General features: G+C 46.6%; 2 protein-coding genes across 5 annotated transcripts; one reads left to right on the top strand and one right to left on the bottom strand.

The window, feature by feature from the left end:
* Positions 1–112: 112 nt before the first annotated feature.
* LOC309794608 (zinc finger protein 304-like) lies at positions 113–17,827 on the top strand. 2 transcript variants are annotated; one of them, XM_082606310.1, is made up of 3 exons: positions 113–529; positions 1,856–1,982; positions 17,382–17,827. In XM_082606310.1, exons 1-3 carry the CDS (start codon positions 497–499, stop codon positions 17,447–17,449), a joined length of 228 nt encoding a protein of 75 aa, XP_082462436.1. In that variant the 5' UTR covers positions 113–496; the 3' UTR covers positions 17,450–17,827. The 2 variants fall into 2 exon arrangements, with proteins under 2 accessions (XP_082462436.1, XP_082462435.1); XM_082606309.1 differs by lacking the exon at positions 17,382–17,827 and adding an exon at positions 3,924–8,157.
* Positions 16,378–26,070, bottom strand: LOC309794611 (uncharacterized protein). Of its 3 annotated transcripts, XR_014292155.1 has the most exons (5): positions 25,720–26,070; positions 23,417–23,455; positions 21,248–21,374; positions 20,127–20,709; positions 16,378–19,924 (listed from the first exon to the last, which is right to left on the bottom strand). XR_014292155.1 is itself a non-coding variant. In XM_082606316.1 (4 exons), the coding sequence occupies exons 1-4, from the start codon at positions 25,732–25,734 to the stop codon at positions 18,546–18,548; spliced, it is 1,560 nt and encodes a 519-aa protein (XP_082462442.1). In that variant the 5' UTR covers positions 25,735–26,063; the 3' UTR covers positions 16,378–18,545. The 3 variants fall into 3 exon arrangements, 2 of the variants coding, with proteins under 2 accessions (XP_082462442.1, XP_082462443.1); XM_082606316.1 differs by lacking the exon at positions 20,127–20,709 and having other exon boundaries at positions 25,720–26,063; XM_082606317.1 differs by lacking the exons at positions 20,127–20,709; positions 23,417–23,455 and having other exon boundaries at positions 25,720–26,062.
* Positions 26,071–27,946: the final 1,876 nt, after the last annotated feature.

Below are 27,946 nucleotides of genomic sequence, written 5' to 3'. Positions count from 1 at the left end.
AATGACAGCCCTGAAGATGGGCGTTTCCTGCCGCCCTTGCCGGCAGAGGCGGGACTTCCGGCGTCGCGGTAGTGACGTCTTCTGCTTGCGCCAGGGCTGTCCGGAGTGGCTGTGGAGGTTGGCTGGGAGGCCTTGCTGGGGTCCGCCTTCCGTGCGGCTCTTCGGAAGCGAACAGGGAAGGGCAGTAGAAAGGATAGGACCTCCCTCCGCGCCGTTGTTAGGATCCATGGTCCCCGTCGTGGGACGGGCCGCCTTGCGCGGAGGTGTCAGCCGGGGCTGCGCTCTTTCCGAGGCCTTCGCACCCGCCCTCCGTCCTCGTCCGCTTCCGGAGGCGGCACCCTGAGCCTGAGCGCCTTTTTACAAGGGGGAGCCTGGGGCTCTGAGTGCGACAGTCGTCCCGAGGCCACTCCGCCCAGTGTGGGGTGGGGGTTCGGCTGCTCCCGCAGAGCCCGCTCCAGTCACCAGCTTCTCGACCCGGTTCTGCTCAGAGGATCGCATGGCGGCCGCGGCGCTTAGGGACCGAGCTCAGGTGAGTGGAGGGTCCCTCAAGCCGTCGCCGCCTCAGGTGTAGGGGATGGTGTGTTCTAGGGCTTTCAGCACTTCGCCTTCATCGCTCCCTTCTCTTGAGTATAAAGGCGGTGAAGGGCGGTCCTTGACGGTGGATATGTGGCGAGGTTCCCATTCCAGTGTTGATGGGGTGAGGCGTGAAATGGTTTCCCAGGCCCAGGAGCCAACTGGTACAAAAACTTGGAGGTGAGAATGAATTAGGAGTGTTCAGGAAACCGCCGGTTTCTGTTACGTTTGGTGAGAATAGAGAGCTGGCAGTCATGGATCAGGCCTGGAATGGCAGCCTGAGGAGCTGGGCCTCTTTTCTGATGGTGGCGGGAGCCATGGAAGGTTTGTAACAGAGAAGGGAGGTGATCTGACATAGGTGTTAACAGGCTTCTTCTTGTAGCAGAGTGGAAAGATTGGGGAAGCCTGAGGGTGGGCAGGGAGACCAGGATGGAGTCTACAGCAATAGTCCAGGTGAGTGTTGATGGTGGGTGGACCAGAGTGGTGGCAGTGGAGGTTAGAGAGGTGTATGGATTTTGTATATGTTTTTAAACTAGGGCCGTTGGAGATTTTCTGATGAGAGATAGTGAGATTCTGGGACTCTTCTCCTGTCCCTCTCCCTGCACTTGAGTCTGGGGGCTTTAAAGGAGGGGTCCTTTCTAGCCCAGTATCCTGAATCTAAGCCAACAGTTATATGAAGAGGTTCCTGCTTCTGGTAGCCAATGGGATGAGGACTGGAAGGGTGTATTAGACACAGGAACAGCATGTGTAAATGCTTGGAGGTAAGGTTGAGTTGGGAATCCTTAGGCACCTGGGTGGCAGTGGTGCCTGGCATAAAGACATATGAGTACTTCCTGGATTCTGTATGCAAAATGGCTTCCGGAGTGGGGGTTGCCTTGGAGGTGCATATGGTGTGGATCAGAAGGTTGTCAGTGTGAATGGGGTGTGGTCCCAGACATGAGGAAAGTGTGGTTCAGAGTGATACGTGTTGGGAGGAGTGTGACCTGATGGCCTTAGTTGTTTCTGGGAGGCATGTTCTGGAGGATGCCAGCAGGAGAGTGTTTGGTGCCCTTCATGCAAGACCCATAGCTTACATAATACATATCTGCCCACCTGCCTGGTTCTGCTCTGGGCTGCACACAGTGATCAGAGGGACAGGAGAGAGCAGGCAATAGTTGTGTCAAGGCCTAGTATCGCCTCTGAATTGGGCAGCTGGGGAGGATAGGGACCAGCGGGTGGGTAGGTTAATGGGTAGACTGGGGAGTCCTGTTGTCCGTGGGCTCAATTGTCCCCATCGTGGCAGGGCTGTGTGACCTTCGAGGATGTATTTGTGTACTTCTGCTGGGAGGAGTGGGAGCTCCTTGAGGAAGCTCAGAGACTGCTGTACCGTGACGTGATGCTGGAGAACTTTGCACTTGTGGCCTCTCTGGGTAAGTCCCTGTTTCAGTTATCTGTTGGTACATGGCAAATTACTCCAAAAGTGAGCAACTTAAAACAATTAAAATGCGTTATGTAACTTTCAGTGTATCAGGAACCTCGCTCGTCACAGCTTACCTGGCTGCTTTTGGCTCAGGGTCTCTCATGAGGTTTCAGTCAAGCTGTCAGCCAAACCTGTGTTCTCATCCGAAGGCCATTCTCGGGAAGAATCCACTTACAAACTCACTCATGTTTTCTGTTTCCAAGATGTAGTTTCTTGCGGCTTGTTGACCCGTGAGCATTAGTTCCTCACTGGCTGTTGGTCAGAGGCCTCCCTCGGTTCCTTGTCATGGTGGCCTTTCTGTAGTGCACCTCGTAACGTGGAAGGTGCCTTCTCTGAGCAAGTGCGCAAGCGAGAATGTCCACGATGGTTGCTGGTCTTTTTCTAACCTGACCTGGAGAAAATGGTCCCATCGTTTTTGCCCTGTTCTGTTCCTTAGAAATGGGTCAATCAGTCCAGCCTATGGTCAAGGGAAGTGGCCTGCACAGGGGCGGGAATACTGGGAGGTAGGCATTCTTGGGGGCCATCAGAGAGGCTGCCTTCCACAGGCCCTCATGCCCGCTCCAGTGTCCTTGGGGTTTGCTTTTCCCCCACTTCCCTTGGGGCAGCTCTTTCAGTCCAGCCAGATCAGTGACTCTTCTCCTTCCCTTCTTTGGTTCCCAGAGTAGGCGCTGTGGGTGCCGAGGCTGGGCCGTGTGTGGTGTCCCCTCCCTTGCTGAGCAGTCCCGACACCTCTGCCCAAAGCCTTTCAGGATCGGGTTAGGAGTTCAGGGCCCTTTCAGTCTACTTCACAGATTCTGCCTGGCTTGGGCACTTCCACATCCATAATGCCTCTGTGTCCATGTTCTGCCCCCATCTTCTGGCTGAGATTTCCTGGGGCATGACTATGCCAGGAATTGTAGGTACTGACATGGTCACTGCTTGTGGAAGGCACAGGGATGTTCCGCCAAATCCTCCTTCGGGTTTTTTTTAACATTTTCTTTTTTGTGTGGTATGGGTCTGTCTAGGCCATTCATCTGCTCTGTGTTTTGTTTGTTTTTTCTTGGAGTATAGTTGATTCATAATGTTGTGATAGTTTCCCCTATGTTTTGTTTTGTTTTTTTTTTTACAACTTACATCTTCCAGATCCTATGTAGTTGCCCAGGTGGAGAGGGGCGGGAAGCCCCGGGTGCCTGACAGGGAGCCCTGACTGCAGCACAGTGAGAAAGGCCAGAGAGGGCCTGGCCCTGCCGCATGGGAGCTGAAAGAGAGCCATCTTAGGGCTGAGTTCACGTTCGTACTGTCAACCTGCTTTGTGTTCACCAGTGTTTTCTTGCCAAGGCACATAGCAGTACCTCACTTCTCCCTTTCCTTCTCCATACTTGGCACTTGACGTTTCTCTTCTGTTTTCCATCCTTTGGCTGTTTCTCCACCTCTCTGGCCTCCGTGTCTCTCACTCATTCTCCTCTTCCCCGTCTGCATTGCTCTGCAACATTGGCTACTGTAATGTGTCATGAGTTGTGCACATATCCGTATGTAGTCCTTAAGAACAAGCTACTTACTTGCAATCAGATTTTCCTGGGCCTGGACACAGCTTTCTGCACAGAGCTCACCTGACACCAGCAGCCAAGGCCCTGCTGAAACCCTTTTGTAGAGGAGTGAGTTGGAGACCTTGCCTCTACTTCTGGTACTGTCCACCATCATTGTGTCTTAACCCAGCATTAGAGTTCCTCCGTACTGTGACGTTTAGAGGCCCTGGACTGACAACGGGCCCTTCCTCACCCTGATCCTGGCTCCCTCATCCTGCCAAAAGCCAGTGGACTCATTCATTGGTGTGTCACACATACATATGTGATGGAGTTGCTGCTTCCCACCAAAGTGAACATGTCCTTCACTAGCATTTCTTTGCTTTCAGGTTGTTGGTGTGAATCAAACAGTGAGGAGGCTCCTTCTGAGCAGAGCGTTTTTGTAGGAGTATCAGAGGTCAGGACTCCTGAGTCATGTCCATTTATCCAGAAAGCCCACCCACGTGAGATATGTGACCCACTCTTGAAAGACATTTTGCACCTGGCTGAACACCAGGGATCATGCCCTGCACAGAAACTGTACACATGTGACCCCTGTGGGCAAGGATTCCTGTTCAGTGAAAACTTTTCTCAGCACCAGAAGCAATATAGTGGGAAGAATCCTGTCAGAAGGGGTGATGATGGGGCCTCACTTGTGAAGAGCTGTGCTGTCCACATGTTAGGGAGACCTTTTACTTGCAGGGAGGAAGGGATGGACTTGCCGGATAGCTCTGGCCTGTTCCAGTACCAAAGCACTTACAATGGAATGAGTCCATGCAAAAAGGCTGAGTTCATGGAGCCCTTTCCACAAAGCTCCAGACTCGGGCGACACCAGGGAGACCATGATGAACTGATGCTTCTCAATTGCAGTGACAGTGGGAAAGCCTTCCTGAACACCTTCACTCTCCTTGACAACCAGATAACTCAGGCTGAAGTGCGAGCTTTTAGGTGCCGACCATGTGGAAATCTGTCCAAGGAGAAATCGGCTCTTATTCATCACAATAAAATTCATAGTGGAGAAATTTCACATGTGTGTAAGGAGTGTGGAAAGGCCTTCATTCACCTGTCTCACCTAAAAACCCACCAGAAATTTCACACTGGAAAACGACAGTATACATGCAGTGAATGTGGAAAAGCTTACAGCAGAAGCTCCCACCTTGTTCAGCACCAGAGAATTCACACTGGAGAAAGGCCTTATGAGTGCAGCGAATGTGGAAAAGCTTTTAGCCGCAAAAACACGCTTGTTCAGCACCAGAGAGTTCACACTGGAGAAAGGTCTTATGACTGCAGTGAATGTGGAAAAGCCTACAGCAGAAGCTCCCACCTTGTGCAGCACCAGAGAATTCACACTGGAGAAAGGCCTTATGAGTGCAGTGAATGTGGGAAGTTCTTTAGCCAAAGCTCTCACCTTATTGAGCACTGGAGAATTCACACTGGGGCAAGGCCTTACGAGTGCATAGAATGTGGAAAATTCTTTAGCCATAACTCCAGCCTCATTAAACATAGGAGAGTCCACACAGGAGCAAGGTCTTATGTGTGCGGCAAATGTGGGAAGGCTTTTGGCTGCAAAGACACACTTGTTCAGCACCAGATAATTCACACTGGAGCAAGGCCTTATGAGTGCAGCGAGTGTGGAAAGGCCTTCAGCCGTAAAGACACGCTTGTACAGCACCAGAAAATCCACACCGGAGAAAGGCCTTATGAGTGTGGCGAATGTGGAAAATTCTTTAGCCATAGCTACAACCTCATTGTGCATCAGAGAATTCACACTGGAGCGAAGCCTTATGAGTGCAGTGAATGTGGGAAATGCTTTAGCCACAACTCCAGCCTCATTCTACACCAGAGGGTTCACAGTGGAGCAAGGCCTTATGTGTGTAGTGAATGTGGGAAAGCCTACATTAGTAGCTCCCACCTTGTTCAGCACAAGAAAGTTCACACTGGAGCGAGGCCTTATGAGTGCGTGGAATGTGGGAAATTCTTTAGCCGCAACTCTAGCCTCATCCTTCACCAGAGGGTTCACACTGGAGAGAAGCCTTACGTGTGCAGTGAATGTGGGAAAGCCTATAGCAGAAGCTCCCATCTTGTTCGGCACCAGAAAGTTCACACTGGCGAAGGGCCTCATGAGTGCAACAGCTTTGGTGGCCCTTTAGCTGCATCTGTTACACTTGTTTAGCAGCCAGAAAGTTCACACTAGAGAAGGCCTTATGAATGCAGAAAATGTGCTGTATCCTTGCTCAAGGTATTAGGACTCACACCAGAGAAGAGCTCTGTGAGTGCCCTTTGTGAGGGAGCCAGCAGGTCTGCCTTGTACACTTGTACATCCACCCCGGGGAGATTCCCGATAAGTACCACGTAGGTGAGAAGCTCTCGGGAGGTGCGTTGCACTCCCTCAACTGTCCAGGGCTCTCGACAGCTGTATCACTGCCAGTGCCTGTGGTGGAAGCCATCTCATTGCTGTTACGTTCCCACAGCGTCTGTCAGTTACCCCAATATGCTCAGGAAAGGCGGACCCCTGTGGTGTCTCTCCTGATCCCTCTCGGGGATTGGGAATGTTCTGAGTGTATTGAAGATCCTCATTTCCTTCCGCGCGACGGGGTGCTGAGTGACCATGATCTGTCTCTGGCCGAAAGGATCTGAACTGGAACCTGCTGGTGATTACCAGACAAGATTTCCCTTCTTCCTTGACAGTGTTGACTGTAACATGATAGCTGTGACTTATTTATCCCGCTTTCAAGTCACCCAACTTTGGAACTCCCTGCCCCATGCTACTCTGGTTTGTGCAGTGATAAAGGCCTGCTGTGGCAGTTTTTACTCTTGGGAGGTCAGTTCACTGTGTCTAATGGATTGAGAATAAATTGGGTTTCGCCAGCCTGAAGGGAGGAACACCTTTTGTTGGCGCCAACGTTATGTGCCTCAGAAGGAACAGCAGGATGGCAGAGAACACCTCTCAGTCTAGTTTCTCCTAGTTTGCATTGTTGCCCAAGGCTTGCTAGAAAAGACTGAAGAGCTTTGTGCACTTAAACCTGTGGCCTAGAAGTCAGGATTTCGTGTGAGCCCAGAGTTCATTCTGAGGAGGGCACAGTCGGTGTGGAAATCTCCAGTGCTTGTGGAGGCAACATGAATTGGGTCCTTTGTTCCTAGGGAATGTCCCATATTCCCCAGCACTTTTGAGGGATTTCTGTCTCCTGGGCCTGTACAAGAGCCAGTCTCTGATGTCCAGAATCCTATAGGCAAGTATCATTGACTGGAAGGCTTTTTAGCCTTTTAGGGCAACATGGGAATCATAGTTGGTATAGAAACACTGAGATAATGGAGTGGGGATGACTGTGTGTAGTGAGAGGATGTGTGCCTATTCTAACGGAGGCATCTGTAAATGTCCATGCGAGTTTGGCTGTATGGCATGAACGGTACAGAAATTGTAAGGACCTTCAGACATCTGAGTCTCCTGTGGCCAACGCACTGTCACAGTAGATAACCTAAAGGTTTGCAGATTTCTATACCTCTCTCGGCTGTTGACGTTATGGCCATCACAGGCACAGGTAGGAACCCCAGCACTGACAAAAGGGAGATCCAGGGATCGGGCTTCTCTGACCCAGCCAACATTCCTAGTGACTGATGTGGACGTGGACGTGGACCTCATTGCTGATACCGAGGCAGGGCTCATCCCCCTAAACTGGGGGGAGATGGGATATGCTGGAACCAGAACCGTTGCCAGACGTGACTTTCCAAGAGGAATGGTAAATACGGATTTTTATGGGAAATATTTAGTTCTTAACATCTTTATTGGGGTATGGTGACATGAAATAAACTGAATATATGTAAAGTGTAAAACGTTTTATGTTTCACCATGTGTGTATATACTGATGAGACCATGCAATCAAGATAATGGAGATATCCCACACAACCTAAGTATTCCTGTGTCACTATGATCCTTTCCTTCCAGTCCTTTCTAACCCCCTTTCTCACAATTCACAAGTAATAGCAAGCACTTTCTAGTATTTCATATAAACAGAATCATATGGTATATACTTTCTGGGGAGTGGGACTCTGGCATTTTTTCACTAACTGTAACTATTTTGAGATTAATCCATTTGTTGCATGTATCAGTTGTTCGTTTGTATTGCTGAGAATTATTCCATTGTATAGATATACCACATTTGTTTTTTATCTGTTCACCTGTTAGTGGATGTTTGGGTTGTTTCCAATTTTTGGCTGTTAGAAATAAAACTCCTATGAAGATTTGTGTATAAGGTATTACTGAATAACATTCCATTGTATGGCTATACCACAGTTTGTTTATCCATTCACTGACTGAGGGACATCTTGATTGCTTCCAAGTTTTGGCACTTATCAATAAACCTGCATTATGCATTGTGTGTAGGTTTTGTGTGGGTATAAGTTTTCAATTCGTTTGGGTCCAAGCCAAGGAGCATGATTTACTGGGTCATATAGTAAGAGTATGTTTAGTTTTGTAAGAAACTCTCTTCCAAAGTGGCTGTCATTCTGCACTCCCACCAGCAGTGGGTGAGTGGTCCTGTTGCTCCATATCCTCGTCAGCATTTGATGTCAGTGTTTTGGATTTTTGCCATTCACATAGGTGTGTAGTAATAGTATATTGTTGTTGCTTTCATTTGCAGTTCCCTAATGATATATGGTGAATATCTTCATATTCTTTTTTTTTAAACAAGCCTTGATGGCTAGCTTTTTTGGGGGGGGCCACATCAGGTCTTAGTTGCGGCATGTGGGATCTTTTGTGGCGGCGCACAGGTTCCTCGTTGTGGTGCGTGGGCTTCTCTCTAGTTGTGGCATGTAGGTTTTCTCTGTCTAGTTGTGGCATGTGGGCTCCAGGGTGCGTGGGCTCTGTAGTTTGCAGCATGCGGGCTCTCTCGTTGAGGTGCGTGAGCTCAGTTGTTGTGGCGTGCGGGCTTAGTTGCCCCGCGGCATGTGGGATAGTTCCCCGACCAGGGATCGAACCCATGTCCCCTGCATTGGAAGGCAGATTCTTTATCACTGGACCACCAGGGAAGTCCCTCTTCATATTCTTTTAACAGTGTCTTTTGCAGAGCAGAAGTTTTAAATTTTAGTCAAGTCCAGATTACTAAGTTTTTCTTTCATGTATTGTGTTTTTGGTGTTGTATCTAAAAAGTGATTGCTAAACCCAAGGTAACTTACATTGTCTCCTGTGTTATCTTTGAGGTGTTTTATAGTTTTGAGAAAATATTTGTAAAAGGTATAAGATGTGTGTCTGGGTCACTTTTTTTTTTGGCTGTGCTGCACAGTTTACGGGATCTTAGTTCCCCTACCAGGTATCAAACCCATGCCCCCTGCAGTGGAAATGGAGCCCTAACCACTGGACCACCAGGGAATTCCCTGGATCACTTTTTTATTGTTTATTTATTTTATAAACAGAATACATAATTTATTACCTATTTTACTATCTCTTAGCATGTTTTTTTTTAATTAATTACTTTTATTTTGGCTCGCTGGGTCTTCACTGTGGCGTGCGGGCTTCTCTGGTTGCAATGCACAGGCTCAATTGGGGTATGTGGGATCTTAGTTCCCCTACCAGAGCCCCTGCATTGGGAGCATGGAGTCTTTTTTTTTTTTAAATAAATGTATTTATTTATATTTTTGTCTGCATTAGGTCTTCATTGCTGCATGCAGGCTTTCTCTAGTTCTGGCGAGCGAGGGCTACTCTTCATTGCGGTGCGGGGGCTTCTCATTGTGGTGGTTTCTCTTGTTGTGGAGCACAGGCTCGAGGTGCACCAGCTTCAGTAGCTGTGGCACATGGGCTCAGCAGTTATGGCTCATGGGCTCTAGAGCACAGGCTCAGCAGTTATGGTGCACGGGCTTAGTTGCACCATGGCATGTGGGATCTTCTCAGACCAGGGCTCGACTCTGTGTCCCCTTCATTGGCAGGCGGATTCTTAACCACTGTGCCACCAGGGAAGTCCCTGGGAACGTGGAGTCTTAACCACTGGACCACCAGGGAAGTCCCTGGATCACTTTTTAAAGCCCATTTGTTGAAAAGACTTCTTTCTCCATTCCTTTTTCTTTGTTCCCTTTTCAAAGACCACTTGAATGTATTTGTGTGGATCTATTTCTACACTCTCCGTTCCAGTTTTTTCCATTTATTGAGATACTAATCGTGTGGCTGTGTGGGGGTTCTTATTGTCTTTTATTTTATGGTTTATTCCATTAATTGATATTCAGATGTTAAGCCAACCTTGCATTTCCTGGGACAAATCCCCCAGATCACGTTGTATTATCCTTTGTGTATGTTGCCAAGACAGTTTTCTGATATTTTGTTAATGTATTTTACATCTACATAGATGAATGATAATGGGTTTGTAGATTTGGGTTTTTTAAAAAAAAATTTAATTATTTATTTGGTTGCACCGGGTCTTAGTTGCAACAGGCAGGCTCCTTAGTTGCACCTCACGGGCTCCTTAGTTGTGGCATGCATGTGCGATCTAGTTCCCTGACCAGGGATCAAACCTGGGCTCCCTGCATTGGGGGCGTGGAGTCTTAACCACTGTGCCACCAGGGAAGTTCCCACATCAATTTTTATATGTAGCATTTTTATCTTCATCTAGTTCAAAATATTTGTTTTTAAAATTTCCCTTGTAATTTCTCCTTTTACCCATAGGATAATTAGCAGTGTGTAGTTTAGTAAGTCTCTTCCTATTAAATTTACAGGGATGGTATCACAGAGCAGGAGGAAAGCTTGTGATTTTTCAGTCAATGGTCCAAGTGTTACTGTTGAAATGGGGAAAATCTGTGAGTTATTTGAAATAACTTGGTTTTTCTTCATAAGATGGGAGACCCTTTTTTCCAGTTTCTCTTCTATTGACAGTATTTACAAGTGTCCTTTTCAATAGGTGGTTGGTTGGAACGTGGGCCCCGTAGCCCCTGCTGGTCTGCAAGGACACGTTTTCTTCAGATCCTGTCTTGTAAATATGAGCTGCCAGGTTTTATAGTTCAAAAGGGGATAATTATTCTTTTTTATTTTATTTATTTTTGGCTGCGTCAGGTCTTCAGTTGTGGCACACACGGGATCTTCGTTGAGGCACACGGGCTTAGTAGTTTTGGCGTGCGGGCTTAGTTGCCCCGTGGCATGTGGGATCTTAGTTCCCTGACCAGGGATCGAACCCGCATCCCCTGCATTGTAAGGCGGATTCTTTACCACTGGACCACCAGGGATGTCCCAGGGCTCATTATTCCAAGTTCTATTTTTGAATTAGGTCTCCACCTTCACATTTAACACCATTGGTAAAATGACATGAAACAGCTGCTCTTAACATCAGCACCTCTTTAACTCCCAACTGTTGAAATTAGGAATTTTTTCTAGTCTGTCTGAACATCTCCTATAGTTTAAAAATATTTTTGTTTTAATGATTAAATTACTATACAATCGATCTTTACTGGTCATGGACCACCAGACCAGAGACTCGTAAACCATAGGCATCCTTATTCCTGAAACTATGATTAAGAAACGTCACAAGATATTTAACTCCAGCTTCTTTGTTCCTCCCCTCTAAAACCCCACAACTCAAAGACCCAGTTGCAGTGGGTGTCAGACTTGTCTCCCACTCCCTTGATTGATGCCCTGCAACAAACTCTTACTTAGCTGCAAACACTCAATGTCAGTTTGGCTTTTGCTCGGTTACAGTAGGGGGTCTGAGCAAGGGAGAGAGTAGGGGGAGAGGTGCTAAGGAGAGAGATCAGAAGGATAAGGGGGTGGGAGCGCTGGATGTGGGAGGCTACTGCAGGACAAGGAGAGGGTGGATTTACAGGGGAATGAGTCTACTTTGTTCCTGCTGAAGTTTGTCGACTTGCTCATTAGTTTTGGCTAAAGAATCTTTTAGTGATGTAACTTTTTAAAGTTTTTTTTTTTATGTGTATCTATTTTTGGCTGTGTTGGGTCTTCATTTCTGTGTGAGGGCTTTCTCTGGTTGTGGCGAGTGGGGGCCACTCTTCATTGCGGTGCACGGGCCTCTCACTATTGCGGCCTCTCTTGTTGCGGAGCACAGGCTCCAGACGTGCAGGCTCAGTAGTTGTGGCTCACGGGCCCAGTTGCTCCGCGGCATGTGGGATCTTCCCGGACCAGGGCTCGAACCCGTGTCCCCTGCATTGGCAGGCAGATTCTCAACCACTGCGCCACCAGGAAAGCCCTAGTGATGTAACTTTTATTTCAGAATTTAATTTGGAGTCCTCTGCATACTAAGAAAAAATACTATCCATTGGGCCTGAGAACTCTTATTTCCTTTATTTTCAAAGATGTCTTTCAAATTAACCCTTTTGTTCAAATCAAGTGTCCCCCAGAGTGGCCACTGAAGGCCCAAATCATCCTTAGGATAGTTATGCTATTCAGAAACACAGGCACACAGGACTTCCCTGTGTGGTCCAGACAGCCCAGGAAAAAAAAAAGCCAAAAAACGTAACTCAAAGGACATCAAAAAAGGTATGAAAAGGAATGGCCTGATCCACCAAGTATCTCAAACAACAGGGAACTAACAACAAAATCCAGGTGTCAAACTGAGAATGAAAAGCCATGAAACTTAACACAGAGCAGAGTTTAGACCTACTGCTGACTTACCACGTCTTCACGGACTCAAGTTGCCCTTCAGCAGCAAGGCACAAGGGACATCTGTGGGTACTGCACCTGGTGGAAGGCTGGGGTCTGCGGTGACAGGCAGTGCAGACAGTATCTCAGTGGGACTTCCACAATAAACATAATAGGTTGTAACATAGCTTCTACAGTGGATACATCCAGTTTATCTTGTTCCTTTTGTCCATTGAACGTTGATTAGTGGGACACAGGATCAACAGTAGTGTGAGCTGGAGGACTGATGATACTCAGTGTGGAAGCTCCTTACAACTTCTATTACTATTTTACTTTCTTAATCTGAATTTGTCTTAAAAATTATTTTTTCACTTGCTTTGACACTAGTTGAGGAAATCATACATCTCTCATGCTTAACTGTTAGTAATCTGTCCATCATTTTCAATTTTGAATGAACTGCGTATCATACAAAGACCTCAGAGAGGACTTTTACCACATTTAGTGAATATCCACTCTTTAGGAAATTCATCACAAAATTTACATTTGCATTTTGCATTTTTGTATTCAGTATATACAAAATATAGATAACAGCACGTTCAGCAAGAATAGAAAATATTGCCTTTTCAATCTCACATGTGTATCAGTTTGTCACAAGTCCAAACTCATAACTAAGTTTTAACAGGTTGAACCATTGAAAGGTCTGCAAACTTGTGAACTAACAGTGAATTGAACTTGGTATCTAATTCAACAACAAAAAAAGGGAACTTCCTGTTTGCCTGCCTGTAAGGGAGAGTTCTAATTGTCAGGCAGTCACCTCAAAAAAAGCCAGAGCAGGTCTCATGAGCTTTTGGGAAGTCTGGCATTCAGGAATCAGCAGACTTTCAGAAACAGGCATATTTAAGGATTGAAACCTATCCGTAAGGGAGAGCGAATTATCACATGTCATTTCCTGCCAAGATAGCTTGTGACCTTCTAACCTTCGAAGCCTGGGTACAAAGGGGGCATCCTACTCGGGAGACAAAGGTTTGGGATTCCATGATCCCATCTCCTTGATGGGAACTGATTTATCAGGTCACCTGAAATTGCAGCAACAGTGAATGCACAGGGAGTTGAAATTATCTCTGAAAAATACTTGAAATGAATATTACAAGAAGTTATTAACAGTGATTATGTAGTTACTCAATAAAATTGGGAAAAATAGTTCTAGAGGGCTTCCCTGGTGGCATAGTGGTTAAGAATCCGCCTGCCAATGCAGGGGACACGGGTTCGAGCCCTGGACCGGGAAGATCCCACATGCTGCAGAACAACCAAGCCTGTGTGCCACAACTACTGAGCCTGCACTCTAGAGCCCACGAGCCACAACTACTGAGCCCGTGTGCCACAACTACTGAAGCCTGCGTGCCTAGAGCCGGTGCTCTGCAACAAGAGAAGCCACGACAATGAGAAGCCCATGCACTGCAACGAAGAGTAGCCCCTACTCAGTGCAACTAGAGAAAGCCCGCGCGCAGCAACGAGACCCAACACAGCCATAAATTATATAAATAAATAAATTTATATAATAAATAAGTAAATAAAAAAGAACTGAATACATATCAAAATGTGGAGTAAGAAATATGTGTCGGTCACTGGATGGGACACCATCACTGGCTCTACGACTGAAGCCCGTGCCTACAGCCCGTGCTCCACGAGAAGCCACCACAATGAGAAGCCCACGCACCGCAACGAAGAGTAGCTCGCTGCAACTAGAGAAAGCCCGCGAGTAGCAACAAAGACCCAAGCAGCCCCCCCCAAAAACATAGTTCTAGAGAAACATATCTGTTACAGGTGAAAGAAAGTTAAAGAAAGTTAAGCTCAGTAGCTACAGTTTATTACAGTGAAAGGATACAGATGAAAAGCAGCAAAGGAAGATGGTGCTATAGGACAGAGTGCAAGTGGGACCGCATTGCCAGGTTCCAGTTGCCCCCTCGCTTAGGTCTCACAGCAGTAATGTATGGCAGCACAGGTGAAGGATTGCTAACCAGGGAACCTCACACAAGCCTTGGTGGTGTCCAGGTGTGTTTGGAGTATCTGTCACACACAGGGACACCTGTGTGGCTGACCTTACTCTCTAGCTTCTCCAAATGTCAAACTGATACAGAGACCTAAGGACCCCCCCCCACCATAAATCACAGTATTAGCATAAACTGCCTAGCACAACCCAAGGACCAGGTAAATAGACACTTTTATTAGTGAATGTATCAAGAGCCTGGAGATTGTCTCGCAGGAGTTGGGCAAGTAAGTGCCACACATTTCTTTGGAATGAATAGACTGGACAACTCAGGCCTGTGATGTCATCCTTTACACAGGTCAAGTGAAAATACTCAAAACTTGTCCCTTCGGAATCCTTTTACATTTTACCCTCATCTATGTTCTCAATGTTATTTATGGGTATCTGTATAATGGAAACAGACTATAATGGTGTGCTACTTCACGTCTTCCCAAGTCCACACTGGGTGACCTTGAAACCATGCCCCATAGGGTGAACAGAAGCTGGTGAGTAACAGAAATCCTTGAGTTTGTCTTATAGAACTACAGATAAGGGAACAGCTTGCCAAAACCCCTCTGCTTGTAAACTGCCTTCACTGATTAAGCTCGTTTTAGTTTTTTTTTCTCTTTAGTTGCATATGCTCCAAGCTTCATATGGTCTAAGTAATATCACAAGACTCCCTAACGACCCCTGTAAATCACACCTCTGATGTATGGGTCACTATAGTAAAGGGAGCCCCAGTTATTTTTTATTTTTATTTTTTTGGCTGCGTTGGGTCTTTGTTGCTGCACGCAGGCTTTCTCTACTTGTGGTGAGCGGGGGCTACTCGTTGTGGTGCATCGGCTTCTCATTGCAGTGGCTTCTCTCATTGCAGAGCACGGGCTCTAGGCGTGCGGGCTTAGTTGCTCCAGGTCATGTGGGATCCTCCCGGACCAGGGCTTGAACCTGTGTCCCCTGCATCGGCAGGTGGACTCTCAACCACTGCGCCACCAGGGAAGCCCGGCAGGCAGATTCTTAACCACTGCACCACCAGGGAAGTCCCCCCAGTTGTTTTTTAGGAACTTAAGAGTCAGCTCTTACACACTTGGAGCTAGTTAAGACTGATTGTAATTACCAACCCGTAAAATTTGGCCTGCACAAGTGTTCAATGAATGCCCTTTGGACATCAGATGGCCAAAAACTCCACCCTCAGATCGTGCAAAGTGACTATTTCTGAACATGCATCCCATGAAGAAGCATGTAATGCAGATACATCCGCACACACCGATCACCTCACCTTTTCTCACACCCTTTCACATTTCCCCACACCTAAGACAACCCTGTGTCTTTATCCCATAAATAACTCAAGGACCACAACTCCAGGGAGGTGGATCTCAGGCTTGCTCTCCTGTCTCCTCCCTTGGCTGCCCTGTGAATGAATTTTTTCTCTCCCACAAACCTTGGTGTCTCAGTGTTTGGCTTGTGTACCTCTGGAAATGCTACCCGGTTTGGTAACAACCTCGTGTTCACAGCTTGAAATTGTCACAGTTGGAGTATTTGTACCAGGGAAGTTGGCAAACACTACAACCAAGGGTCGATTCATTGTTTTATTACTTGTCTAGACTTAAGAAAGTAACGGGGCTTCCCTGGTGGTGCAGTGGTTGAGAATCCGCATGCCAATGCAGGGGACACTGGTTCAAGCTCTGGTCCGGGAAGATGCCACATGCCACAGAGCAACTAAGCCCATGTGCCACAACTACTGAGCCTGTGCTCTAGAGGCCATGAGCCACAACTACTGAAGCCTGCGTGCCTAGAACCTGTGCTACGCAGTGAGAGAAGCCACTGCAACGAGAAGCCTGCGCACCGCAATGAAGAGCAGCCCCTGCGTGCCGCAACTAGAGAAAGCCCGCGCCCACCAACGAAGACTCAACCCAGCCAAAAATCAATTAAAAAAAAAAAAGTAATGGAGAATAAGTTAATGAGGACTGTACGTTGGGAATAGCACAAACATCCCACCCAGCAAAGTAATTTCAGAAAAGTCAAGTTCTAACACATTTCGTTTATTGTCTTCTTAGTTATTATAAAAAGGGAAGTATCAACCAACATTCACTACCAGTTGGAAAATAACTACTGTGAACATCTGAGATACACAGCTGGCAAATGAACACATTAAAAATGTTCAACATGATAAACCATTAGGGAAATGCCAACAGACCACAGTAAGATAACTACACACTTTTAAAACCGGTTAATATTTAATACATATATAATATAACAGCCAAGTGCAGGTGAAGAATATAGGGGAACTTGAATGCTCCCATACCACTGATGGGAATGCAAAAGGGTACAGTCATTCACTTTAGAATATGAAACCATATATTCATATAAAGGATTTTATGTACGTTCATAATAAGCTTATCTGTGATAGCCAAAACAGAAACAAACCACAAAACCCCATCATTTAACAGATGAATGGATAAACAACCAAAGGGTGGTATATCCAAACAGTGTATTTTTCAGGAATTAAAACAATAAACTATTAGGGAATTCCCTAGTGGTCCAGTGGTTAGGACTCCGTGCTTTCACCGCTCAGGGCCTGGGTTCAGTCCCCGGTCGGGGAACTAAGATCCCACAAGCCTTGTGGCATGGCAAAAAGAAAAAAAACAGAACTATTCACATCAGCAACTTGGATGATTCTCAAGATAATTATGCACCATGAAAGAAAAAGGCAAATACAAAAGTAAACACATTAAGATTCCAATGATACTAAAACTCTAGAAAACATTAACTAATCGAATGTGAAAGAAAGTCAACAGTAGTTGCCTGGGAGCCCATGGAGAGATGTCAGAAGGTAGATATGGAACTGATGGATGTTTGTTATTATAATGATGGTTGTGATTTTACACATACTAAAACTTACCAAGCTGTACATTTTAAGTATATTCCGTTCAGTGCATACCAACTATATAGCTCGATTAAGTTTTACTAAAAATTGGCTTCACATAAAAATCTGAATCTCCTTTTTGGAAAAGTAGAACTCTGGAAACCAACACGTTAACTCCATCACCTCTTCTTGTCTCATGGGAGGGACTGTCACAGTAGCAATAAAGACACCCATCTTTATAGCAATGAAAGGTGTTTCTACTTGAGTTATCCAGGACCTCTTCCTGAGTCATAAAAACAACATGCCAGGACTACACGATTTACCCCTTCCTCATTTTTTTTTTCACTGTGCAGCAACGGCCTTGAGATCAACAATTTGGAGATGCTATGGGATCCTGAAACCTTTACAATATTCAGTCTGACACTGACTTGGACCTCAGGAGAAGAGAAACAGCCCTGTACCTAAGGATTTCTGCAAAAACTTTATCCTAAATGGCCATAATCCCTGTACATTTGTGAATGCAACTTTTTTATTTTCCTAAAGATCCCAAATTACAGCAGTTTTTCTTTTTATCAAAGTACAGTTGCTTTACTGGATGCAGCTTTAGAAAAGGCTCATCCCTACTTGTTCGCTTGTCTCTCACTCCCTATTAATTCCCTGAGCGTTTCTGTACCAAATATGGTTCCCACCTAATGTCTGTAACCTAATGCTCAGCAACACCAGCCCACCACGTTGTGGACATTATGGCTCATGGCTCTTTTCCAGTTGGACTTAGAGAACTTCTCTTGAACAGTACTGGGAGTATGATGTGACATCCTCTGTGAAAAAGAGAACTCATGCTGCTCCAAAAAACACTGGTGGTTCTCACAACTGTCCTCATCTCAGGGTGATGTCAGGACCCACCAAAAATTCTGATATCCAGGTCACAACATTATTCCCACAAAGCCCTGCAGGAGGCCTTGGACAACAATGCAAATTCGACACAAACTGCAATGAAAACTATTCTCTGCCATGATACTATCCACACTGAGGTATACAGATTTCCCAGACAGGTGACATAGAGCTAGAAAAATCCATCCGGAGTATGACATGAAATAATGCCCCTGAAAAAGGTAACCCTCTGTAAGCCACCAGCAGAACCCAGACTGGGTCACCTTGGTCAAAGCTGGTTAAATCCATGGCCTGATCAGTTAGACACAAGAGAAGGACAACACCCAAGTGCTCAGGCCACTCATGCTTCCCTCCACAGGATGCGAGAGCACAGAGGTCTACCTACCCTGATCACACGGAGGCGACTGCCGCTTGGTAGAGGTAAGATGAGTTTTACCACAGAAGCTCACACTGACATTAGTCTGGCAAGGGCCCTGCACAGGTTAGAAAGTAGAGTGTAGCTCCTTAAAAGCTTCCTACGAACCTGGTACTCATAGGCAATCTGCACACTAGGGCTGTTCAGATGTACGGCATTCAACTTCCAGTTGATGACTTCCTCACAGAGCCTATTCAGTATGATGTATTAACTAAGGAGACAGCTCATTTGCTGCTCTCATCTCATTTGAAGGCCTTTCTCCAGTATGAACTTGCTGGTGACGAATGAGGTTAGACCTTCGGCTGAAAGCTTTCCTACATTCGCCGCACTCAAAGGGTCTCTCTGGGCTGTGAAGTTTCTGGTGCTCAGTCAGAGCAGACCTTTGACTAAAGATTTTTCCACATTTGCTACACTCAAGAGGCCTCTCTGTAGTGTGAACTTTTTGGTGTTGAGTAAGTTGGGTGCTTTGGCTAAAGAATTCTCCACATTCAGTGCCCTCATATGGTCTTTCTCCAGTGTGAATTCTCTGGTGTTGAGTGAGGCCGAAGCTTTGGCTAAAAAGTTTCCCACATTCAATGCATTTATAAGGCCTTGCTCCAGTGTGAACTCTCTGGTGCTTAATGAGGGTAGAGCTTTGGCTAAAAAGTTTCCCACATTCACTGCATTCATATGGCCGTTCACCAGTGTGGATTCTCTGATGTTTAATGAGGCTGGGACTTTGGTTAAAGAACTTCCCACATTCGCTGCACTCATAAGGCCTTGTGCCCGTGTGAACTCGCCGGTGTTTAATTAGGTTGGAGTTGGAGGTAAAGAATTTCCCACATTCACTGCATTTATAAGGCCGTGATCCAGTGTGAATTCTCTGATGTTCACTGAGGCTGGAGCTTTGGCTAAAGAACTTCCCACATTCACTACACTCATAAGGCCTTTCTCCAGTGTGAATTCGCTGGTGCCGAACAAGTGTGGGTTTGTTGCTAAAAGCCTTCCCACATTCCCTGCACTCGTAAGGCCTTTCTCCAGTGTGGACTCTCTGGTGCTGAATAAGTATGTGTTTATAGCTGAAGGTTTTCCCACATTCGCAGCACTCATAGGGCCTCTCTCCAGTGTGGACTCTCTGGTGCTGAGCAAGCCTGTACTTGCGGCAGAAGGCTTTCCCACATTCACTGCACTTATACTGCCTTTGTCCATTGTGAGAGGCCTCTGCACACTTGGCGTCCTTTTGTGGAGCGACCTGGTGCTGGAGAAGGCCAGAGCTACCAGGGAAATCCTTCCCAGCCTCCTGGCACGTGGAAGACTTCTTGGATGCATGGACTGTGTGGCTGTTCATAAAGGCCTTACCCACATCTCTTCTGAAGAGTTTCTTTCCACTGTGCTGGTGAAATTTCACACCTGACCCACACAGTTTCTGGCCAGGGTTTGTGCCAAGGTCCTCAGCTAAATGCAAACCACCTTCCAAGTCCAGGCTACACCTCTCCCAGGGATAGGCCTCCTGGGTGGACAGGTCTGTCTTTGAAGTATTTATTCGTGGCACTTCTACAGAAACTTTCTGCTCAGAAGATGTCTCCTTGACCTCTGCTCCATGCCAACAACCTGAAAGCACAGACATATGGATGAACTTCATGTAGATTTTGGTAGAAGGAGGCGGCCCCATCACAAATATCAAATATGTGTCTGACATACCAAGGAAATAATCCATGGGACTGTTTTCAGGACAAGGGAGCTAGGGGCAGGTAAAGAAAGGGCAGCTGTGCAAGACTAGGCCTCTCCACGTCACAGAACAGGGAGGACTCACCAGGCAAAAGACACAAGGATGGGGTGGAGCACACGGAGGAGCTGGGGTCCACAACTCACTCCTCCAGGAACGGTTTTCACCAGGGCCTTGGTTGCTGTATGGAAAGCTGTGTCCAGGCCCAGGAAAATCCGATTGTCACTGAGTAGCTGCTGTTCAAGGACTATCTTGAGGATAGGTGCAGAACTCATGACATGTTAAGTGTAGGCCAATACTGAAAAGCACAGAGGAGTGAGGATGGAGAGGACCAATGCGGAGTGGAAGACAGAGAAGCGAGGGATAATCCTGGGTTCGAAGTCAGGGTAGAAGTGACAAAAGGAGTAAAGTGTCAAGAATGGGTAGGAAAGATAGAAATGAGGTACACAGTCACTGTCCTTGGCACCAAAACAGTGCTGGGCACAGGACATGTTCCTGATGTGACTTGACTCCAACCATAATATCACATCCTTCCCCTGATGCCAATCACCAGACCCAGGCTCACTTTGAGCCCCTCATGTTGTGCCTGCAGTCATGTCCACTCTGTCATGTACCCAGGGTTCTCCTCCCAGCTCCACTTGGACAACATGCGACCTAGAAAATGCAAGTCCTAAGGGAAAGACAGGACAGGTGAGTTGTCAACACTGGCCCACAAGGGCAATCAATTCCAAAACAATCTCAGGGAAAAAAAACAGTATCACATATTGAATCTTTGAGGAGAGTATCACAGCAACAGCCAGGTGGACCCCACAAACAGTGACCATGTCGGGTCGGAACAATTCCTGGTAGAGTCAGGCCCCAGGAAATGACAGCCAGAAAAGGGCAGAGCCTGGAGCACAGTGGTGTATGGGTCTGCAGTCCACTTAGCAGGGAGTGGCTGAGACTAATGGAACCCGCTGGACTAATTCCAAGTCATTTGACACAGAAAAACTTCACTGAAAAAACTTCAGAGCCGCTGGTACTGGGGATACTTCTGAAAGGAGGTCATATACGCAGTCACTCAGCCTTGGCACCAACAACACAGATGAGAGGGAAGCAGTAACAGAGATGAGGCCACTGTCTAGCTGTGAAAAAGCAGACTTGTCCTTGGAAGACAGGGGAAAGGCAGAGACCTGCCCAGGACGCTGGGATAGGTGGGAGGGCCTTACCCAATGACGCAACAAGTGCAAAGGTCTCCAGGATCACATCGCGGTACAGGAGTCTCTGGGCCTCATCAAGAAGCCTCCATTCCTCCTGGGAAAAGTACACAGCCACGTCCTCAAAGGTCACAGAGCCCTGTGATGACGGGGACAGATGTCTCCATAAGCAGCCTCTCTCCCCAGGACCCCATAAGTACCCCTAACCCATACTCACTCTGGGTTCATCATCCTCCCCAGCTCCCTAACTCAGAGGGCACTGGTACCGAATAACTCTTCATACTTCCTTGAGCACGAGGTACAACTCTCAGCAGCAGCAGGCAAGTGGACAGATAGATGCCATCTAAGCTGTGGACCTGGTATGCAGGGCCCCCTCCCTCTCCTGCGAGACAACACAGCCTGAGTCCCCAGGATCACGTTACCTAGACACAAACAAACTTGGGCTCATCGTCCTCTCTTAAACTCCTGGTATGAGGGCCCTGGGGCGATTTGGTCACACACCTTCCCCACATGCATATTACTCACTGGCTAACTAACTCCTCATACAGCTGATCCCCATCACCACCACCCAGCCCACAAAATTGGCATGTCTCCTGCCTCCTCACATACCGCTGCACACGGCATCAGAAAGTTCCTGCCAATGCAACAGGATCCCACCGTACCCCAACTCTCCACTGGCGGTTCCCCAGCCCTATTCTGAAGGCTTCCCCACCAGGCCTTGTTCCTGACTTTAACCTCAGTCAAAACATGCAGATCTAAATACCCCTGGTCTGGTTCCACTTCTGTATTCCTCACTATGTCTCTTCACCAATTAGAACCTTGTCCATATAACACCCATTTAAAATCCACACCCACTTGACACACCTAAGGTAAACTCATCTGACACTGTGACAGAAACTCCCCGAGTTCCACCACAGAAGCCTGGTGAGTGCATAGGAGGAGAAGTAACAGCAGCCTGACTTCTCTATCACTTCACCTCCATTTCTGCTTTCCCTTTGCATCAATTTCACAGCCACTCTCCCATGAAAACCTGGGCCACCTGCTGGACTTTCACCACCCCCTTCTGTGCCACTGATGATCAGTCCTGTTCCTTGAATGTCTTTGTGACACCCACAGCCCCCCTCTCCTCCCTTGTCCCCTAATGCATCCTGAAGCCTCCCCAGCACTCTAGATCTGCATGTTCAGCTGTCCACTTGTCTCCTATACTTGGGAGTCACTGAAACAGCTGAGACTCAACAGGGCCAAAACCCAAATCATAATACTCTCACTAAAAAGGACTCCTACCGGGCTTCCCTGGTGGCTGAGAGTCCGCCTGCCGATGCAGGGGACATGGGTTCGTGCCCTGGTCCGGGAAGATCCCGCATGCGGCAGAGCAGCTGGGCCCGTGAGCCATGGCCGCTGAGCCTGCACATCCGGAGCCTGTGCTCCGCCACGGGAGAGGCCACAACAGTGAGAGGCCCGCGTACCGCAAAAAAAAAAAAAAAAAAGGACTCCTACCACTGACTTCTGCACCTCAGTTTGATGGTACTTCCACACTTCCAGATGCAAAGGGAAAAAACTCTGGAGTCATCTGTGATCCCTCCACCTTAGAAAATCTGGTCAGCCCCTACTTTAAAAGCAAATCCAGAAGCCAAGTGTTTCTCCTACGTCCACATCCACCCACCCTGTCCAGCCACAACCAGTGCTTATCTGGACGACTGCCACAGCCTCCTTGATTATCTCCGTGTCGTCCTCTCCCTCAGTCTGTTCTGCACTCTGCACCCAGGGGTAGCCTGTTACATCCTAAGTGAAATCACTTTTCTCCTCTGTTTCAAATGTACCGTGGCTGCCGTCACTCTCAGAACAGACTTCTCAGAGTACCATTCTAGGTGCAGCTTCTCAAAGTACCACTCTAGGCCTGACTCCGGCCCCCTCGCTCTCCATCCTCACCAGACAGTAACAGAGACCTAGAAGTCCTAGAACACTCCCATCTCACTCTCATCCCCAAGCATTTGTACATACTAACCCCCGTACCTAAGACAACCTTTCACATCTCAGTCCACTGGCTGCCAAAAATGGGTATCTGTCCATATAACCTCTGGCCTGGACTTAGAAACCTGGGCTTAGAGTTTCTCTAGGGTCTTGAGATACCAAGGCCAGGAAGGGTGGCAGCAAAAGAGTTCCATGACACCTGACACTCACCAGTGCAGTGTCCATAAGTGGTTCTGCTGAGTGTGGAACCTGTGGGAAGAGCAGGGCCATGTAACTTTAATTCCCATCAGCAGTATAGACGAAAAAGAAGATTAATGAGTGAACCGTTTAATACTGAAGTCAAAGATAAATGTTCAAGGGAAAATTAAAGCATGTAAAAGAGGGCAGAAAATGTTATAGAGTTGTGCCATAAAGTCACATGGATAACTTGATAAAAGGCTTTCCAGAAGTGGGACAAAAAGGTGAAAATCCTCTCTATCAGAGCCATGCCTGGTGTGTTTGAGCAGCATCTACAAGGATGGTGTGACTGGAGCCCAGTGAGCCAGAAGAATAAGGGATCGTGTTGGTGAGGAAGTGGTGTTGGCAGGTCATATAGCACTGTTAAAGCCCTGAGCCACAAATATCAAAATTTAGTCTCATTTTATGTACAGGTCTGTTTCTGACACTTCCATTTGTTTCCCTTTTTCTATCTGTTTGTCCCTTGCCAATAACAGATTTTTCTCTTCCCATAGCTTGTAGCTGGCCCTAACAGGTGGCCAGGAGTTCTTATACTTCCTTTTCAAATTTTACTCTGGTTATATTAAAAATTATTGTTTTATATAAAATCCCAGCTTACATAATCCATAGATTAAATTCTGATTTGAAATTACTGTAACATTGTATAGTATAATTTAAGAATATGTACTTTTAATACTTATCCATATTCTTTGGTGTTAACTTTTCCATAAGTATTCAGACAGATTATCTGTAATTTCCTACATGCTTTTCTCTCCTGTGGAAGAGAACAGAACCACCATTTTCTGACTATGCATTCAAAATGAATCTCTGATAAAGGGGTTGTTCCTAGAATCAGTAAAGGTGCCTGGCCTCCAGCCGTTGGGGATAACTGGACCTCATTTTGGAGTCTTTAAACTTAAGAGAAAGGAAACAAGATATAGGACCTGACCTCTATTCCATCCTCATTATAGAGACATGGAAATATCTTCTTGAGCTCTTACTATCCTGCTAGGGTTTCGAAGCATTATAATGACTTTTTATCCTTACAATGATTCTTTTCAGCCCCCTTAAAACAAGTATTTTAACAAAATATTTTAATCATTTTCTCTTACAAGATCACCAGAGGAAAATGATTTAACAGTAAAATAAATATTAGTGGAAGAGCACAATCTCTTAAAACACGAAAAGCCTCTGTGTGTGTGCAGACTGTAAAAAAGTAAGCTTATGTAAGGCATAAGTGTGTGTCAAAATATAACTATGAGGGCTTCCCTGGTGGCACAGTGGTTGGGAGTCCGCCTGCCGATGCAGGGGACACGGGTTCGTGCCCCGGTCCGGGAGGATCCCACGTGCCGCGGAGTGGCTGGGCCCGTGAGCCATGGCCGCTGAGCCTGCGCGTCCGGAGCCTGTGCTCCACAACGGGAGAGGCCACAGCGGTGAGAGGCCCGTGTACTGCAAAAAAAAAAAAAAAAAAAAAAAAAAAAAAAAAAACTATGAAATACTTTAAGTATAATTTGCATTCAAAGAACTAAGTTAAAATTAGTAACACGGAGCAAAACAAGATGAGTAAGTGGAAACGTTAATTTAAATACAATAAAAATTTTAACATATAAACTAGACAGATGTGTGCTTTATATACTCCAGAACACACTGCAAGTATGACTATACAGTACTACTGCTTATAGATACTGAAAGCAAACCGGAGAATAAAAACCCAAACAAAAAACCACAGGCAAAAAAAGGCCTTCAACAGGAAAACGTACAGTATTCATATCTACAGACTACTACACAAAAAGGAAGATACCCTGCATGAAAAACATGGGTAAGGTCACACCATATTGTGCAAATGAAGAAAAACACATCAGAATACTTATATGATTCCATTAGTTAAGTTTTAAAACAAGCGACTGGAACTAAACTACAGCCGTCGAATATTTTCCACATAGTTGGCAAAACTATCAAGAAAAGCAAGGAAACGCTTACTTTAAACAACAGACAATACCTTAACTTTTGAGGGATGGGTATAATTGTTTTGAAGGACCCCACTGGCGGTTTCTGGGGTAGCATTTTTTGACCTCAGCGCTTAACAGATACTAATTTTAGAGCTGCTTATTCAACTGCATGTGTAAGTTCTGTGCAATTTTTCTCCACGCAGGTCATTATTTTAAAGTTCGGAAAACCAAGGTTTGGGGGCACGAATAAATATAAATATAGGACACGCGTTAAGAAAAAATTGGTAAGATCAGAAACAGTGCAGAATGAGAAGAGTTGGGGGAGGGCCCTGAGGGTGCAGCATTTACCTGAATCGGACCCATCAGCGCGGCCGCCGCCAAGGGAGTCTGTGTGCGAAGGTGGGGCCCGGGCACGGCGGCCCCCGTCCCGGACCCGCAACAGAGTCAGGCTGGATGGCGCCCACGCCGAGCCTCAGACCCGCCTCAGAGCTGCCTCAGAGCAGCGGGCACAGCAGCTTCCTGGTTCCCTGATCTCGGACTGGACCAGCGTCCTCAACCTCCCCACCAGTGAACAGATCCGAGTTTACAAAATGTCGCCGGCGATCCACGCCGGAAGGCCCGCCCAAACGCCGTCCTCCAGAACGGAAGTACCTCTGCCCGAGTCTTCATTGGTCCAGTGCCCCTGACGCGCGGCGCAGTGCCTTCAGGGTAATGTAGTTCACAACGCTCCCGTCCCCGGCAAGAGGCGGTGACCCCCAACTTTCAGAGAAATGGTCCGCCTCACCCGGAGGGTTGCTGGGAAGTACAGAGGCTGTGAGCACAGGCCGGGGTTTCACGTTTCTTAAAGAGGACGCACCCAGATTTCCTTGAAATGTATGTAGTCTGTGCTGATCACAGAGAGGTACAGTGACATTAATATTTCAGATGTTCCCCAAACCCGCAAAACCAAATGGGCACATGATACCGGGTTGTCGCTCAGACACAAAGTGCATCCATGCTGAGCTGGAGTCCAATAAACATTGTCTTGTTGATCTTCCAGTACATGGACGCTGAAGCTTTAGACTCAATTTATGAGCCTCACTGTGTTAGGTCAGGGTCAAGAAAGTAAAGACTTCAGACAGGGCCATGCCTGGCAAGACAGAGGAGGGATGTGGGGCAGCCAGAAGCAGGTGGACCAGGCGCTGTGTCTCTGATTCCCTCACAAAAAAACCATAAAGCCTGTGACACTGTCCCATTCAGGGACCGACACATATTTCTTACTCCACATTTTAATATGTATTCAGTTCTTCTCTAGAAGCTAAGATCTACCTATCTGAAAAGAAGAGGGACTTACCATATGCAGCTTCTGTCTGGAGAGTGACTCATAGTTTATTTGGAAAGGGGGCATCTGAACCCAGAGATAAAGGATTGGATTACATGATCTTCTTTCCTTGCTGGGGAGTCAATATAATTTCACCTGCAAGTGCAGTGAAAATGCATGGAGAGTTGAGCTTATCTCAGGAAAATATTTGTGAAATGTTGAAATTGCTGAAATCAATCATTATTTAATTATTCAAAAGTGGTGGCCAAAATAGCTCTTGGCCATGTGAACGAGGTTAGGATCTCAGTGAAGACTGAAGGAACACTGAAGTCTGAGAATGAGGGAATGAAGGTGAGCGCGTAGTTACACAGGGAACTTGGCTAATCTGTGGATATAGCTCTCCAAGTTGTGATTTATTATTTATTTATTTAAATCATTTTTTAGTATACCAAACAATGCCAGCTTGAAGGGTGACATAGAGAGAGCAGATATCTTTGCCAGAATGCTAAAAACAAACAGGGCATCTGTGCCATCCTATTTATACCCTCCTTAACAAGCACGCATTAAGTGCCTATTCCATTCCAAGCACTATTTTGGCTGCATGGGACCCATGAAGATCCAAAGAGACAAAGACCCCTGCCCTCATGAGTCTGACTTTCTTGTCAAAGAAGATGGACTGTAAAAATTAATGACAACATAGTCTATTACATAATACTTTTATGCATTATGAGTGTTAACCAAAATTTCGGAAACGAATATCTGATTGAAGTTAAGACGGATTTATTTGGGGCTTGTTAGGACTGCAGCCTGGGAGACAGTTTTGAGAAGCACTAAAATCGTGGTCCCCTGGACTACAAAATGGAGGAAGGTTATAAAGGCAAAAAACGGAAGGCTACAGTTAGTTCCATAAATTGTTTGTGAACAATTATAATTGGAGCTGTCATGAAGTAAGGGTGCTTGTAAAGCAAGGATTGATTGGAGTTGGAAATGTCTGCGTAGTTACAAGGGGGGACTCTTGAGACCGCAAGACTGTAGGTAGCAGATTTTTTTTTTTTTTTTTTTTTTTTGGCAGTACACGGGCCTCTCACTGCCTTGGCCTCTCCCATTGCGGAGCACAGGCTCCAGACGCGCAGGCTCAGCGGCCATGGCTCACAGGCCCAGCCGCTCCTCGGCATGTGGGATCCTCCCGGACCGGGGCACGAACCCGTGTCCCCCGCATCGGCAGGCGGACCCCCAACCACTGCGCCACCAGGGAAGCCCTAGAAGATATTTTTA

This window comes from Mesoplodon mirus (assembly GCF_964341445.2).
Source record: "Mesoplodon mirus genome assembly, chromosome: 19".
NCBI classification, from domain to species: Eukaryota; Metazoa; Chordata; class Mammalia; order Artiodactyla; family Ziphiidae; genus Mesoplodon; species Mesoplodon mirus.
This window is presented reverse-complemented; position numbering and strand designations above follow the sequence as displayed.